Source organism: Nematolebias whitei, chromosome 15, assembly GCF_014905685.2.
Source record: "Nematolebias whitei isolate Nwh7 chromosome 15, NemWhi1, whole genome shotgun sequence".
Taxonomy (NCBI): Eukaryota; Metazoa; Chordata; class Actinopteri; order Cyprinodontiformes; family Rivulidae; genus Nematolebias; species Nematolebias whitei.
Window position 1 is genome coordinate 27,124,875 of NC_056512.1, and position 17,927 is coordinate 27,142,801.

At 38.4% G+C, this 17,927-nt stretch overlaps 1 protein-coding gene across 1 annotated transcript; it reads left to right on the forward strand.

The window, feature by feature from the left end:
- The first annotated feature begins 11,197 nt into the window (after window positions 1–11,197).
- Window positions 11,198–17,659, forward strand: kcnj12b (potassium inwardly rectifying channel subfamily J member 12b). Its single transcript, XM_037688926.1, has 2 exons — window positions 11,198–11,518; window positions 15,826–17,659. Exon 2 carries the CDS (start codon window positions 15,939–15,941, stop codon window positions 17,199–17,201), a length of 1,263 nt encoding a protein of 420 aa, XP_037544854.1. The 5' UTR covers window positions 11,198–11,518; window positions 15,826–15,938; the 3' UTR covers window positions 17,202–17,659.
- Window positions 17,660–17,927: the final 268 nt, after the last annotated feature.

Below are 17,927 nucleotides of genomic sequence, written 5' to 3' on the forward strand. Positions count from 1 at the left end.
ATGTTCAGTCTGCTTAAAAATCGAAATAAACTGACAATTACATTGTACTAACCGATGTACTTTGGTTTCCAAGCACAGTATAACCAGTACAAAAATGTAGACCACACCACTGTATAAGACGACCACATTTTGTAGGTCGGGGCTTTAACGCACCGCAGCAGCAGAAACTCACATTTCATCTCACGCTTTAGTTTAAACAGTCATCAAACGGACGTGCGTCTGAAAATGTCTCCAGCGAGCTGCCGTGAGCTCTCAAAGTGTCCTAAACATTCGGCTGACCTGCTGAAGAACCCGGTACAGTAACATTCATGTGATACATACTGACCCAGATAACCCCTGACATGTCTAAAGCTGTAGTTACCCAGAGGGAAGTGTTATGATACAGTTAGAGAAACAGATTCATGTTTGATTCAGGACTGATTGCTGTGATTATAAATCAGGTGCCGGTTCAGAGGGACGTGTGTTTTCTGCATTTCTTGGAGTCATGTTGCTGCAGAGGAACATTGCACCTCGTTAAAACCCTACACTCATCTTTCGCTCCCCGTGTTGACCCAGAGTCAACCTCATCATGTGAGCTGACCCTCTGATGGTGCAGGACTTATGAAACCCTTCACAGAGACAAATCTGCACACGTCAGCAGACTGGGTTTTAGCGGTCGACAACTGGAGTGACAAAAACACATTTCTTATCATATTCTCTAAGAATTAACTTAAACATTAAAACCCAACGACGTTCCTCAAACTAACTCCAAAACATAAACTTGAACTCAGGGAAAGAAGTTTCATCAGACACCAAGCTGAACTTTGAATGCATGGGAGGAAATTATTTACTTAGAAAGCAGCAATTTGAAAAAAAGAATACTTAACAGCTGTAACTTCAATATAACAATTTCTTTAATCTATACTTGTCAAAGTTAACTGAAAGTCTTGAAACGTTAAACCATTTATGACATAATAAGCAGAAATTATGTATATATATATAAAAAAAGAGAATTATTTAAAAATATGCCTTATGGAAAACTGAATGTTAATAATGAAAAAAGGTTAAATCATGCCATTTGGACCAGTTTAAGTGAGAAACATTTCGTCCCCCATCCAGAGGACTTCCTCAGTCTACAGCCTGCCAACTAGATATGTCCCACAGGTAGCCTGAATGTTTTTTTTTTCAATGTGTCTAAATGTCAGCTTGGACAATATGAATTAAGACTTTATTTGAATTTGCTAAAAAAAAAAAAATCTAAAAATGGTTGTTAAATATCATCAAGTGATTAAAAATGAAAACATGTAGTCATGCCCACAGTGCATCTTTCTGCATCCTTCATGCCTCCATCCATTATCTTAAGCTGCTTCTTCCTTTCCGGGTTGCAGGGGTCACTGGTGTCCATAATCCGTAGTCTGAGTGCTATCATGTTCAGATTAGTTTTAACCTCAGAATAGACAAAGTGACAAAGTCCAACACACAGATAAAAAGTATATTGTTAGAGGAGTGGTATTTACACAGGAGGAGTATTTGAAAGGAAGAGTGACATAAAGTAAAAGGATATGTCGGGAACAAGACCTTCGATGAGAACGTTTATCTTTTTCTTACAGATCTTGAAGTGGAGAACAGCTTGGAGAGGAGGGTGCAGAAAGGCTCTTGCTCTTAATGCGTCCTGAGCTACAACGTGTACCCCCACAAGTTTTATATCAAAACGACCAACACAGCACCGTGATGTGTGTGATTCCATTTATTGGCATTTGGAATAACTATGGCGGTGTAATTTGCAAACAAAGACGCCATTTTTCTCATTGAAAACCACTGACAGGACTCTTAACGGCCTCTAACCGCCACAGTGAGGTCACCTGGAGGGTCAAGGGTCAGAGGTCTCAAACCTCCGTATGTCATCGAACAAACTCTTCCTACCTCCACATCTTTTCAGACACACATACATATTGTATATCAAAACGGAAGCATTTTTGTTGTCTAAATTTTTAAATGGCTGGCACGTGGCAGGCCCCGTCAAAGTTTCTCCAGGAATTTTCTAGTTCAAGTATGTGGTTTGAAGGACAGTGGCAGGACGGAAACCAGGAGAACTTATCCAATGTCAAGGGGTATAGTGGTTCTGGAGGAACAGGAGGTAAGTGGTTCCAGGTAGGGTTCTTCACAAGGAGACTCGAAGGAAGGTGAGTTTTCATAAGGAGTAAAACCCAAACAGGTCTGGAGTGGACTCAAAAAAAATCACACAGGTTAGTAACTCAAGGAAACCCAGTTACTCTTGCAGCAGCAGAGACTGTTCAGTTTGCCAGAGGCTTCAAACTCACCTCCCACAGGAGCTTAAGAACAGTAATCCTCATCAGAGCTGGATTAGGAGCAGGTGGGAGAGACCAGCTCTGCCCTGCCACTCAGAAGCTGGTAGCAACAAACAAGTGCCAAATGGGATTCAATGGTATAAATCACCTTTTTAATGGAACTTGGCATTACCTTTTTCACTTTCTATTTTAAGTTTCTTCCCACACACCAGCTTTTACAATATATTTTTAACATGTGTATCAAGGTGTGTGTATATTCTTGTTTTGTCCCAGTGAAAGCTATATATTCATATACAAAAGTTTTAATTTAACTACTCTGAAAAATAGCAGCAGGGTGGGCTAAAACTGATCTAAGCTTTTATCACCCACTGACAAAAGGCGAGCAATAATGCATTTGCCTCTGTTGTGCAGCTTTTAGCAAAATAACTCAAAACTACTATAGGGATTTTAAAGAAACCTCCATAAAATGATCATTGGATGCACATTTACAGCTGACTAACTTTTGGAGTCAACCCAGTTCAAGATGGTCACCATTTCAGAAAACACAAAAATGGCTAATACCTGTCATGGTTCAGAGCTAGATCAAAGAATGTAAACTGACACGAGGAGCTTGATAATATAAAACTCAAATTTATTATTTTCAAAACTTAAGGCTCACGTGGCAGCTAAAAACTTGGTGGCACAGACCTGGTGCCAACACACATGGCTCAGTGGACGCTGGTTGATAGTCTGAAGGTGAGACTAATAGGGATGGAGAACAGGTGTAGGTGGGCGTGGCAGGACAGAGGAGCAGGAACTGGCTTTGGAAAAGTACAGACTGCGGGAGGAGTGGACTGATAAAAGGAACAGAACAAAAGAATTAAAAACACAGCAATAATAATTACAAAGGAATAAACCTACCAAAAAACACAAAGGATTTCCAAAAACACAGATCCTGACAACACCTCAGTCAGTTTACAGATAACGAGCTAACATTTGGTGGGTGTGGCAGGAGCTGAGAGCCATGCACAATGCATACCTCGAGCGCAACATCTTGCGACGATGCATGAGATTGTGCGTAATTTCAAGGTTGAACAAAAATTGCTCACGGTGCTTTTATTATTATTTTTACAGTAAAACAGATGAAGAAGCTGCTGTTTCAAATGGAGTTAAAATGTCGTATTAAATGTTTATTTATTTATTTGTTGCTCCTCTGAGTCTGTCTCACACTTCCATGACTGCGCCGTTGAGTCCTGTAACTTATTCAAGATGGTTTGGTATAATTATTAACTAGAAAATTCCTGGAGAAACTTTGACGGGGACTGCCTATTTATAATTAAATTATTATAAATAATAAATATGAATATGAATGATTATTAATATTAACAATATATACTAATTATTAATAGTATTAATTATTTATATATAGTTAATGTATAAAATATTAATAATTAATAATCAACATTAATAATATTCACACCACTAATTTTTGTATTAATTTTAAATATTACCTATTAATATTAATAATTATTGATATTAAAAACAGATAATATTAACATTAATAATTTATAAATATTTATAATTAATATTACTAATTAATAATAATAGGTGATAATAGGTGATAATAGGTGCCTTCCATGCATTGCATAATGCACTGCCTTCCTTGCATGTTGAACCAAAATGGCTCCATATGTTACTCAGTTTCTGTGGAGAGTTTTCTCCTATTAATTTCCTATGGTAAATTTGGCATCTTTGTTAGCAAAATATGTCGCCATGGTAACTGCGAATGCCAATAAAAATATTTGCACACTTCCCGGAGCCGGGCCGGTTGTTTAGATGTAACTTTTGTGGGGGTCCACTTTGCGGTTCGGGCCGCATTAAAGTTGAAAAAGATACAATTTTCAGGTGTAGAATAATAAGTGGGCAGTCACCAACTAGTTCCTGGAGTTGGTGAAATATTGCGTCTTTGTTCGCAAATTACGTCGCCATGGTAACTTGAAACTACAATAAAAGTAATAGCACACATCACGGGGCCGAGCCGGTCGTTTTGATATAAGTTTTGTGGGGGTAGACATTGTGGTTCGGGCCGCATTAACGGAGATAGAAATGTAGACACTCTTCCGAGGTGTAGAATAATAGGTGCCTGACATGCATTTGCATGGCAGTCCCCAAAAACAGTTTCAACATCGGTCAGAAGACTTTCAAGAGTTCTTATTTGATTTTTAAAAAGTCATCTTTTCTCAGTTCATGGTGAAAAGAACGAAACTAAAAATTACCTTCGGTTTGTTTTAGTGTTCCAGCACGTAGTGTATATGTGTGTGTATGTGTGTGTGTGTTCTGTTGCACACCTGCAGGGTTCCTTGTACCTGCCCTGCAAACCAGGTCCTCATGACGGATCAGCGGCTGATGTGGACGCAGCGGTACACAGGCGCACCTGCTCAGACTGTAAAAATAAGTGGCCCATTTAGTCAAGCAAAGATCAATTACTGCAACCAAGCAGCAGCCTCCTGATCTGAGATCTGCAGCCTGCTTCCAGATCACGCACACACCTGTGTTTCAGCTGACGGGAGATCACCTCTGATGGTGATGCTTTCTCCCAACCCATGACACAAATCTGTTCCCAGATCAGCCAAGTTGACCAGCTTGATTTAAACCTCACTGCTGTAACATCTGGTCCAGAGGTGTGTGACCTACATGCAGCTTGTGTACTCAAGCTTGCATTTGTCAGTGTTTCCATGACAATAAGTAAATCCTACATTGTGCGCTGAAGACAAATATAAATTTGGCACCTGTTTGGCATCTCCAGCCTCTGCCTGGAGGATGGCGTTCAGAGAATTTCAGTGTTTGTCCAAACACAAGCGCTGTATTTGTAATATCTATAAGATCATGGTGTGTTGAAAGCCTGAAATAAATAGGAAAAGCCAGACTTGACCAACTGACCTTTACAAGAATGAAGGTTGTATCCAACCAGATCGCATGTTATAGGTCAAGAAGAAAGTCATTTAATAATCCAACATAACTTGAACGATGCAGGATAGATCAGACTTTTTCTGCGTGCAGGCGTTGCCTCGCAGTCAGTGACCTGATTTCAGCCTCCACTCCTCGCTGTGTGTCACAGAAATGATCTCACACTGTCGGGGAAGAAGGTGAGAGTCCTTCATTATTATGAGTTAACGTGTTCATTAGGTCAATGTGGAGCAGATAGGTTAGTAATCACTTCTATAAAAAGACTCCAGTGTGTGTGAGGGAGTGTGTGGACTGAGATTATTTCTGCCTGCACACATTCTGTTGGCTGTCAACAAAACATTTCTTCAGCATCTCGATTTGTTTGATCTCTGCAGTGTATCCGTGTTAGGTTTTTACAGTGAAGGTCACTGGAAATCTACAAAAGTCAACATTTTCAGGTGCTTTTTAACAACAGGTAGTCAACAGGATATTTGTTGAATGTTGAGTTATTAGGTTGAATTATTATTAGGATGCTTTTAGTGATAATAAAATAACTGTGCTCCTTGTTATGTGAACATTTACACAATTCTGAATATTCAGGAAATATAGAAGTCATGGAAAAGAAAGAAAATATGAAAAGATGGATCAATTTTGTATGGTTTTTTTGTTTTGTTGTTGTTGTAAAAACAATGAGGTGTAATTTTCCTGAAAATATTTGAAATGTAATGCAAAATAAAAATGGGGGAAAATGGTTTTATTCTGAATGTAATGTTTGTTTGTTTTTTGTATGTTTTCTTAAAACTGTCATTGTGCCATGTTATTGGTGAAATGTTGCCCTGTCTCTTTATTGTTATAATCTCTAAAAATTTGACTTGACTTTTGTACGCTGTTGTCAAGATTGTTTGTTTTTTTACGTTGTTGTTTTTTTTTCCCACTTGCATCCTGTGCGGACATTTACCATGTAAGTAATGAGTCAAGATGTGAATTCAGTTGATGATAATTATATTGTTGAACTAGAAAGTTCCTGGAGAAACTTTGACGGGGTCTGCCACATGGCGGCTGTTTTTTAAATGTCGATTTAACAGTGTTATGTGTTGGGGTTCACTCTCAGCTACCACCATAATTTTAGCTTAAAATGGCAAAACATCTTGAGTTAAAGTCTTTTTTTTTTTCTTCTTTTAAGCTATGGTGGTTATCTTGGATTTTTGATTTGGATTCAGTATGTGATGGAGAAGGTTTTCAGCTATACCCACACCAAATTTCAGCTTTATATGTTTAAAAAATAGCTTCGTTAAAGCCATTTAAATGTAGCTTTTTTATTTTTTTATTCATTGGGCATTGGTCTCAGCTACTACCACACCAAATGTCAGCTTAATATCTCTACAAATGGCTGATTTACAGTATTTTTCTTTTTTAGCTCAGGTGGCCATCTTGGATATTTGATTTGCATGAGTCTATGAAAAATGACTAATAAAAATGGCATCTTTGTTTGCAAATTATGTCGCCATAGTAACTCGAAACGTCAATTAAAGTAAAAGCATGCATCACTGTGCCGAGCTGGTTGTTTTGATATAAAACTTGTGGGGGGACACTTGCAGTTCAGGCTGCATTAAAGTTGATGGAAGAGTAAGATATAAAGTTAAGAAACCCTTGTCATGTGGATAATAATAGGTTGCTGCCTTTCTAGACAGTCCTCAATAAAACTTTCATGTCTGATTGAGGTTTGAGGGAAGAAGCTGTTTTCTAACTTGGATAAAACTTCAGACGACAGGACATCAAAATAAATCAGTAATGTTCTGGTCATCTGAGAGGTGACCGAACATTGCATCTTATGTCACCTCTCGTGCAACTGAAGCTGGCCCACTTCGCCCTGTTGCAGTGAGGAGGCCTTTAAATAACTCCCTGAGGGAAGAACCGGGTCCGCACAGTCCAGAATGCACACTTTACGTCCCCCCATCTGTTCTGCCACCCCCTGACTGGGCCCGTAACCCATTTACAGTCCTGATTTCATCACACTTACAGTGAACAGCTTCTGGAGCATCACTTTCTGACCTTATTTTGTACTTTTATCAACATAAAAACAAGTATTTTATGTGATGTCTTTAAATTCTGTTGTCTCTTTTCCTCATAAATATTTTGTGATCATGTTCAAATATAAAAAAAATTACTCTGCACACCTGATAACACCTGACACAGTATCCTTCCTCTGCCTCAGCAGAAGTAAAACTCACTCAGGTTGAATATTATTTATTGTTCTATTTAGAGGTGACACTGTGACACTTTAAGGAAGACGTCTTAGTACATCGCTAAGCTCTGTGGTGACCTGGGTCAGACCAGGACTGGACCATCCAGTCCACTTTCTTGTCTCCAAAAACTTAGGTTTAAAAGGAACAAAGCAGGGAAGGAAGGAAGAATGTGGTGGCCATGGGCGTCAGAAGCATTCATTATGTGGGGGGCGGGGACGGCAGAGGGCGGTCCTCCCCCAGAAATTTTTGAATAAAGTAGATGCCATTTCCTGCATTCTGGTGTATTTTAATGGGTTGTTAAACATTGTTGACCACCATAAGTTGAATCAGTTTATTTGATTCGATAACTATTTTAGAGCTCAGCACAACAAGAAGTAGCACTAAGCTAGCAGTGTGTAAAACAGAAGAGCTAGCTAAGATGCTACAGACGTAGCGCTCTGCTTTACATTACACAACATAATAAACACTTTGCTCAAAGTCAGTTTAGTATTAACTGATCATAATAAACAAAGAATAAACTTGTTCAACCAGAAATAGCAACATAGCTATATCTACTTATAAAACACACAAAACAAAACACAACTAGCTTTAAGCATTAACCTTTAATTTAACCATTAAACACACAATGTAATTATGACAGAAAATGTAGGATTCACCTGCAGTTACCTTCATACAGATGAACATGTGGTACTTCCTGTTTATCACTGTTGTATTCAGCTGCTCATGAGGTCGACCGCAGGGCTTTATCATCTTTTATATTTTTCCAGACTCAGTTTAGGTTTTGGAAATGGAATAATCTGTATTTGACCCTCTAAAGCAGAGCTATTCAACTAAATTGCTCAGGGGGCCACAGTTACTGAAAGCCAATAAATCTGGGCCGGACATCCAGCAATTAACGTCGTTATGTAAATAACCAAGTATTACAATGATCTGTTACCTTTTAAATTTGTTTATTTTGTTGCATTGAATCATAAATGCAATAAACAGAACCCAAATCCACAACTGCACCCCCGCAACAAGGAAAAAAGAAAAAAAAGAAATTAACTTTATTTTTCAGCAGTGCTAAGTTAAAATTTAGGGGTGCTTGCACACCTCCAAAAAGAGGCTAAAATCACTACTGATGGATGGATGGATCTCTCTACACGTCATTATTTCTTTTATTAATGATGCTTTTTAAAAACTGAGATAAAAGTAGATTTCATTGACAGCGTTGACCTAGATGGGCCATGAAGGGCTGTGGTCAGGTCAGACTGTTTTTGGAGCAGATAAACGTCACTGCTAACTGCAGATCACACTAAAAAATAAATAAATACTAAAGCTTGAGACTGATTTACTTAAACAGATTTATTTGTAAAGCTTATTGGCTTGTTAAATAATTTATTCTACTGATTGCCCCCAGATGAAGAAAAATAAAAGCACACATAATATATTTTTTTTCACACATTTCACACAATTAACTTATTTTAAAGTTACATTTATGGTTGTAAACATTTTATTTTGAGAAGTGACTTTATTTTATTTTTATATGATTACTGGTTTTTAATTTGACAGAAAATGTGAAGCCTCATTTACACCATTCCATATATTCTTAAAACAGGATTTTATGCTGCTCCCGCTGTACAAACCCTGGAGTTTGGGGTGACATTTTTATTTTATGTTATTTTTTCAAAAAAAATAAAAAAATAAATAATAACTTTCTAAAGTGTAGTTTTTAAAATATTCAGATTCTGGTGGACCCTATTCTAGGGTACTAGGTGCCTTGGAAATAAATATGAGCTGTTTAAAAAAAAAGATATTTGTCTCACTTTATCCTGATCCTATTGCCACCAAACTTGGATTATTTGTTAATTATAATCAATTACAGAGTGGAAGTGGTATATATATAAAAATATATAATTTTGTTTTGCAGGAATCTATTCCCAACTAATCACATTCTTTAGCCTTATTTTGATTTTTAAAATGTATTATCACCACCTAGTGGTGCAAAATGGGCATTTCAGCATTTTTGTTAAAACCTGTGGATGAAGAAAGAAAATCTTAAAAAATAGATCAGTTTAACATAATATTTAAAATAGAATAGTGGTGCCTAACTTTAAATTAATTGCTGAATGAATCAATAAATATTTTGACATGACTTCTTGTAACAGATTAATTTTAACTCGTACAGTGCAAAGTCAGACAAATCTGATGACAAAAATACATCATATATTAAAAATTTGTTTAATTTAATGTGTTTAATTACATTAAAATGTGTCAGATGTATCCTTTATAACAAAATAATAAGAAGAAACTACATTAACTCTAGAAAGTTTATCAAATTTAGGTGTTTCAAGTTACAATTCCAATAAAAGTTACATTAAAAAAAATTGTTAAATTCAATCAGCAACTTCTTTTTGGAGTGCATGTTCAATACATGGTATTTAGATTTAATTTTGTTATTTGATAGCACAAATAGCAGCAGCAACTAGCTGTAGCATGTCTGGTGTAGTCTGTGGCACTTCTAGCAGTAATCATATATTCCTATCAGAATGACAACGTAACGATAACAATCGCACAAACCTCTGAATATTTTTGAGATTGGAGTTGTTGACTGACAGCAACAATCCCTTTGGTCCTACTCAGACCTGTCATTAGCTCATCAATCTGATCAGAAACATCTAAACGGAGGTCCATCAAGGAGCTATCTACAACAGGTAAGATATTCATTGTGCATAACCTTTTCATAGATCCGCAAACTATCAGTTTAAGGTGTCCAGAGCTAAGTAGAGCATTTCTGTAAGGTGGTGCTGGATGACAACACAGTATTCAAAACAGGTTGTGTATTTTTAAAATTAAACATCAAAGCATAAAACACAATTGCAAATAAAACTACACATCTGTAAATAAAACATTGGCTTAAATTATTTTTAAAGCTTTAAATACATTGGCATTTAGCTCAAAACGTTGCTAGATTAGACCTTTCTTTTACTTTTTGTGAACCATGAAGACCACACACACACACACAAACACACACACACACACACACACACCAATATAAAAAAAGAGTGATGCTCAGTAAGAAACTGCCTACGAGGTTTTCATCCGCCCTGCTTGTTCAACAGGAGCTTTTCTACTTTCTGATGAAAATGAACCTAAACTGTTCTCTCTAAAACATTTAGCCTAGATTTAAAAAATATAAGAAATATTTATTTAAAAAAAAATGAATAAACGACAACAGCTATAGGTTTATCGTGCTTAGAGTTTAATACAGAAGGGTTGAGGATAAAAGTCATTTGGAACAAAGAAATATCACAAATAAACATTTTTTTGTGGAAAAATGAATCCAGCCAATCTCAGATAAATCTCTGTGTTGCAGACTTATCAGTCCTGAATGAACCAGTTGGTCCTTTCGACGCGGGCGACCACCAGCTGACCATCACAGAGGAAGAGCACGTTGCCTCCAAATGCCAAGTATCTACAGTGACACCGAAGGAGGGAGGGGGAGGAATGGAGCCGAGCGGTGAGCAATAGTTCACTGGATGTAGGATACGGAGTGGGATATGCAGCAGAGCAAGATCAGATGGCAAATATACCAAGAAAGTGAGAGACACTGGAAGAGGAGAGATTGACTGCCCTCTTTATTCCAGATCAAACTGGAAAGAATTACATTTTTTACTGGACTGAATCAACAGGCCTTTATACGTGTCTGATTTTGAAGCGCTGTCATCAAATTGGTCTATTTTCAGGGTCAAATTATGACTCCAAGTGTCGCTGAAGTCTTTTTTTCCACTTCTGATCCACTGGATAACAGCTGAGCAGCAACTCTGGAGTATTTAACAGCAGGAAAGATTGAAATCTCCAGTTCTGAGCAGAAACAGATTATTTTAAATTAGGCAGAAGGATGAAGATCCTCTCTGATCGTTTACTGTCCTGCTTCAGGAGGATAGAGTGGTTCTACCCTTAGCAGGAGAGAAGACACGCTGCAAGGGAAAACATGCAACAGTTTGGCTAAAGGGAAAGAAACTGGGACGTCTGGGAGAAGTTATTCATCTACAATAAACAAGAACACATGCAGAAAAGGTAGGCTCATTTTCATTTCAGGCTGCTTCATTGAAAAAAATTATATATTTTTTGTTCAATTGAAATATATCTTGAGTGAGAGCACTTTGTTATTCTCATCAGATTAATGTCACAGCTCAGCAGGCAGACTGGGACTTGTGAAAGAGACGACCAGCAGTCACACAAAATACTAGATATTAATATCCCCTCAGACACTCACACTCTGCTTCCTAGCAACTAGGAAACTGAGAAATAGAAATTATGTAAAGCGAACGCGTGCAGAGACTCGCTCAAGGACAACAATAAGAAGTCCGCTATGTTTTAAGTTGTCGGAACCGTACAACTGTTTTTCCAGATCTCAAAAGTGTGAACTTATCCACGTCCTATTCTGTGCAGAATTCAAGTGACAGAGGACGACGCCATTCTTAGAAGTTTTACTGAGAAACTGTCAAAAGAAGAACTCTGTTTTATTATTGCCCTCTAAACAAAACTAATTTTTTAATTATTTATTTTTCTAAAGAAGAAAAAAACATATATTTAGAAATGAACGAGACAAAAAAAATCACTCAGTTATATCATCTTGGACCTTTACTGAAAGGATAAGAGTGTGTGTCTCCAATATATCTGCAGTATAATTAAGAAAAGTCTGATTACTGACTGTTCATTGTGCAAACAGCAGGCAGCAAGTTCTGTTCTTTTATAAAATATCATGAGTACTGATAAGTAAGGTGGATAGACAACTGTTTTATGCTTTACTGTCTCATAGAGACAGAGTTAACAATATAAATATAATAATACATAATGTATATAATACATATTATATATAAATAATATATAACGGTAATATATACTAAATATACATTAGTCTTAGTCTGTCTGTAGTTTGTTTTGCACCACATGTATGGGGCTGCTCCTTTGCAATAACGCAGTTTATAGATTTTTATTTTAAAATTTCTGGCCACTCGGCTGTTTGCAGTTATTGGTTGGATTGCACAGGTCAGATGTGTGAAAATAACATTTATTTAAAAAAAATGATGAGGTAAATGTTTCGTTTTAACTTAATCTGGTTACACAATGATCTTGGTGATTGCACCAGGTGTGGCTGATCGACTATATAAAGTGGCCTACTTTAAATTTTTTTAAATAATAAATATCCTAAAATAAAATCCTGTGACCATCTATTCAACGGAAAATACCATTAAGACGTTAACACCAGGTGCAGCTTCTTGCCAAAGTGTCCTGTGAATTAAAGTGTCCGAGTAGGAAAAAACATGTAGAGCAGCGACTGCACCGCTGACACTGATATTCATGTCCATTTTCAGATTTCCATGAGTTTTAACAATGTCTAATAAAAATGCAGTATTTTGGTGCCACATACCTGCTTTTATCCCAAACTGACTGTATCATGGCTGTAGATCCTGAATGCTGCTGCAAACTTAAATAATCAAAAATCTAAAATATTTAAGCTGCAGTGTTTTAAAAAGTATCCTGTGATCAGACGTGGTCTCATTGGTGTGATCAGAAAAATTGGATTTAGTTAAAAAGCTGGTATGTCAATATAATCAGAAATTAGAAAGTAACCAGATGTTAATATACATCCAATTTATTTTTTAACCTTGATTTAACCTGCTGAGATCATTGATCTCTTTTTCATGAGAGGTCTGGGCCTGAAGGCAGCCTAACATGCATGTTTTTAAACTGTGGAGGGAAACCGGAGTACCCGGAGAAAACCCACACAAACATGAGGAGAACATGCACAATCCACACAGAACGGCCCCAGGTCCAAACCCGTAATTGAACCCAGGACCTTCTTGCTGTGAGGCAACAGTTCTAACCACTGAACCACTTTCTGAAGAGTTCATTAAACGCTGTCCAGTGAGATATTTTGCTAACAGAAAAACAGAGTTAACTCCAAAAGTATTTGTTGAAATGTTAAACAAAGATGGCAGAGTACAAGTTGGAGATGACACTCTGCTTTTTTAAAGATTTACCTCAGTATTTGTTAAATGAACTGAGTTATCGACATTTTGGTGTGAGAAAGTTCATTGGCTGTGGCAGCCATCTTGAATTGGGTTGACAACACAAGGTAATCAGATTCTGAGAGTTCCACCAACATCTGTCCAGTGGTTAATGAGACAGTTTGCTTACAGACACATGAACTCACACATAGGGCAAAAACACGATTGCCTGTCAGTGATAAATATCTAATCACTGCTGCGTGGGACTTTGAGGTTCATTCTAGTTGAAGGAAATATACATTTTTCTAGCATAACCTTTGTGTTATATAAATTCATTCAGCAGTCACGTTTATCAGGCTGATGATAAAGCAGATTATTTGGCTGCTCAAACTATTTTAGACGTTTTTTCCACGATATCCTTTGGAATTCTGACGCTTCACATCTGACGCCATCTTCACCATGAGACCAAGTTTTCTGCCCGGTCTTTTTTAAGCCCTCATTACTTCCCGCTTTAGCCCCACGAGGGGCTCTCGCAGCCTCATCACAGCCCTCCAGTGGCTCTCATATTGGTGCCAGCTGGATGAAAAACAAGACACATCACATAAAAGGGCAGAACATTAGATTAGCCGGCTATTTCTGTACCACGTTGATCAGTAAAATGTGTTTTGCATGAATTGCACTATTTCCCAAGGTGCATGAAAAAAGGGATCTCAGCAAACTGCCATAAATGCCATAAATGTTGTAGGTTACCAAATAAAGGTAAGCGTCTCAGTTTGAAGCGAGGTTTCCAACACAGAGAATCTCTTTATAACGTTTTACCCTAAATGTCACCACTAATAGCATCAATACACACAAAAAGGTTTGAATGTTGCACATTAAGAGCGTCAGCAACATTTAGACTAAACACTGAAAGGAGAAACTAAATCAATAAAGAAAAAATGCCATGGTTTGACTGAAACACAATATTCTTCTTTGATCAGAAGCAAATACTTTAAAACAATAAAGAGAGGATTAAATAAATGTGCAAATAAAAAAAGAACCAACAATGTCAGCAGCTCTAACCTTTTGAAAAAAGGTTATATCGATAGGTCACAACCAGTAAATATCTTACCTGTTGTAGATAGCTCTTTGACATCAGTTTGGAGAAAGTGAATGTAGTTTTACTAGATTGATGAGCTAATGGCTAGTCTGAGCAAGACAAAAGTGGATTGCTGCTGTCTTAACAAAACTCCATCCATCCATTATCTTTACCCGCTTCTTCCTTTTTTGGGTCGTGGGGGTCACTGGTGCTCATATACAGCAGTCACTTTGCGAGAGGCAGGGGACACCCTGGACAGGTCTCCAGTCCATCACAGGGACACACAGAGACAAACAGCCATTCACTCTCTCACTCACACCTAGGGACAATTTAGAGTTATCAATCAGCCTAACATGCATGTTTTTAGTCTGAGGGAGGAAACAGGAGTACCTGGAGAAAACCCACACATGCACGGAGAGAACATGCAAACTCCACCCAGAAAGGCCCCCGGCTGGCATTCGATCCGGCAACCTTCTCACTGAGCGGCAGCAGCTCTACCAACTGAGCCACCGTGTCACTTTAACAAAACTCAAATCTCAAAAATGTTACAGTGGTTTTCTTTTTTTAAAAAAAGAAAAGTCTCAGGATTGTTGCAGGTTTCTCAAATTGATTCGATTTAGTTCCCTTAAATTCTAGAGGTGTATTTTCGTGCCTTCATGGGAACGTCTTGAGACAAAAACATTTAAGTTTATAGCCCTGATTGTCCAGGTCTAAAACTAAACTGATAATAATTATTTAAAAACTGGTCATGGCTATCTTCATTGACAAAGTGGATTGTGGTAGATTAAATCATAAACATGGGGATGTCTGTGGATTTGAACCAGGCCGAACCGGTACAATGTAGATGGAGGTGGGCAACACAATGATGTGCACAAGTCTAGTTTTGCTGATGTGCATAAAAAAGCAAGATTTTCAACAATAAGTTGGGTAAAACATGGACGCACATCTTGGATGCTTGATGGCAAACATTCAGAATTAAGTGAGATTCAGAAGCTTTTGCAAGTTCACTGACTTTCTTGGAGTTTTTAGTCGTAACTAGTCTCCAAGTCTAGAGAGATGCTAACTTTAGCTCCTCAGTCCAGTCAGAAAAATAGTCAACTGAGGTCATTCAAAAACTTTAAAATTAATAATTGTTCATAACTTTTCTAAAGACACTTTGAAAAATATAACTCATTCTTGAAGGTCAAACAATACTCTCTAACTTTGATCTTAACAGATCTGTCTTGTTTCTTTTGTTTATTCCTGCTCTTGGAGAAAACACTTCTTTCCTGTTTTTTTTCTTCCCCCTGCAGGAACTGACAACTGATTCTAGCTTGTGCTGGACTGAGCTGTGCACCTCTGTGAGCCTGCTCAGTGATTGATGAGCGGGACTGGTAGTACCCCCCTGGCTGTGTTTCACTGAGGCATGAGTGTGGGAAGAGCTCACCACCACAGCTTCCTGTCTTGTGAAGAAGAAGGACTCAGACTGAGTACCATGCCGGCTGTGGGCAGCTTTGGCAACGGCAAGATCCATACAAGGCGCAAATGCCACAGCCGGTTCGTCAACAAGACCGGCCAGTGCAACGTCCACTTCTCGAACATGGATGATAAGTCCCAAAGGTACATATCGGATATTTTTACAACTTGTGTAGACATCCGCTGGCGATACATGTTCCTGCTGTTCAGCCTGGCATTCGTGGTGTCCTGGCTGACATTCGGCCTAGCGTTCTGGATCATTGGTCTCCTGCATGGTGACATGGACAGAATAGATGAGAGTTTTGTTCCTTGTGTCACAAAGGTCAACACCTTTGTTGCAGCCTTTTTGTTCTCCATTGAGACCCAGACGACCATTGGGTACGGAGCCCGCTGTGTGACCGAAGAATGCCCTGCAGCTGTCTTCATGGTTGTCTTTCAGTCCATCATGGGCTGCATCATTGATGCTTTTATGATTGGTGCCATCATGGCCAAGATGGCAAGACCTAAGAAGCGTGCAGAGACGCTACTGTTTAGCCACAACGCAGTAATCGCAATGCGAGATGGAAAACTGTGCCTCATGTTCAGGGTTGCTAATCTGAGGAAGAGCCACATTGTGGAGGCTCATGTACGAGCCCAGCTGGTTAAGCCTCGCTACACAGAGGAGGGTGAGTACATCCCCTTGGATCAGATTGACATGAACGTTGGATATGACAAAGGCACAGACCGTCTGTTTTTGGTTGCACCTCTCACCATCATACATGAGATCGATGAAGAAAGCCCACTGTTTGGCATCAGTAAGCAAGACCTCGAAACGTCTGACTTTGAGATAGTGATCATACTCGAAGGGTTGGTGGAGGCCACGGCCATGACGACACAAGCACGCAGCTCCTACCTACCCTCCGAAATCCTGTGGGGTCACCGCTTCGAGCCCATCATCTTCGAGGAGAGGAGCCAGTACCGGATAGATTACGCCTACTTCCATAAAACCTTTGAAGTGCCATCCACGCCCAGGTGCAGCGCCAAGGACATGGAGGAGAGAAAATTCCTAACTTCTGGCGCCAACTCCTTCTGCTACGAGAACGAGCTGGCCTTCATCAGTAGGGATGAGGAGGTAGACGAAGGTGAAGCGAAAGAGCAGGATAAAATGTGTTTGTCTGAGCTGACAGAAACTGATCGTAATCAACCGTCTTCTCGAAGAGAATCATCGCTTTAACTTTTATCTAATGAGTTGGAGTTTTGTGGATGCAGAGCCCTATGAACGGCACTCGGCTGAAATGAGAGCGCCAAAGAGAACGTTTCTGCTGCAGATGGAAGATCAGTGATCCATTTGCACTGGAAAAGCCCTTCTCCCTCCCTGTAATGGTTGTTGAGCTTTATCAGATGCAAACCGTTCTGTTTTAATGCAGAGATCCTAATTCTTTACAGTGCATGAAAACAACATGGTTGTATGTGCAAAATCTGAAAGCAAAACGTAAAAGATTTGATCAACGCTTCCTATATATATATCCTCAAATATGCAACTTGTGAAGAAGATTGAAGTTCGCCATTGATGACATTATATAAAAAAGCAAGCTTGTAGAATTTCCGCTGGAATCTTCCTACATTTAAAGACACATAAACGAGTTTTGTAACTACACTACTTGAAGTGCAGAGAACTATGGTGAACACAATAAGGCAGTTTTAGGTATTCAGTCTCACACACATAAAAATGGACTTGATGCTGAATTTGAGAAAACCACTCCTATCTACCATTTCATCCAGCCAGTAGGACACATCTGAGCGTGGATGCTGTATGTTTGGTTTCTTTTCAGGCTTTATGAAAAACATAAATGAACTTTGATTAAACAACACTTCTGTTGGTTATTTTTGCTCAACTTCTCAAAATGTGTCGTTTGTCAGCAAAAAATAAAAAAATACAGTTTTCGTCAATAATAAGTAT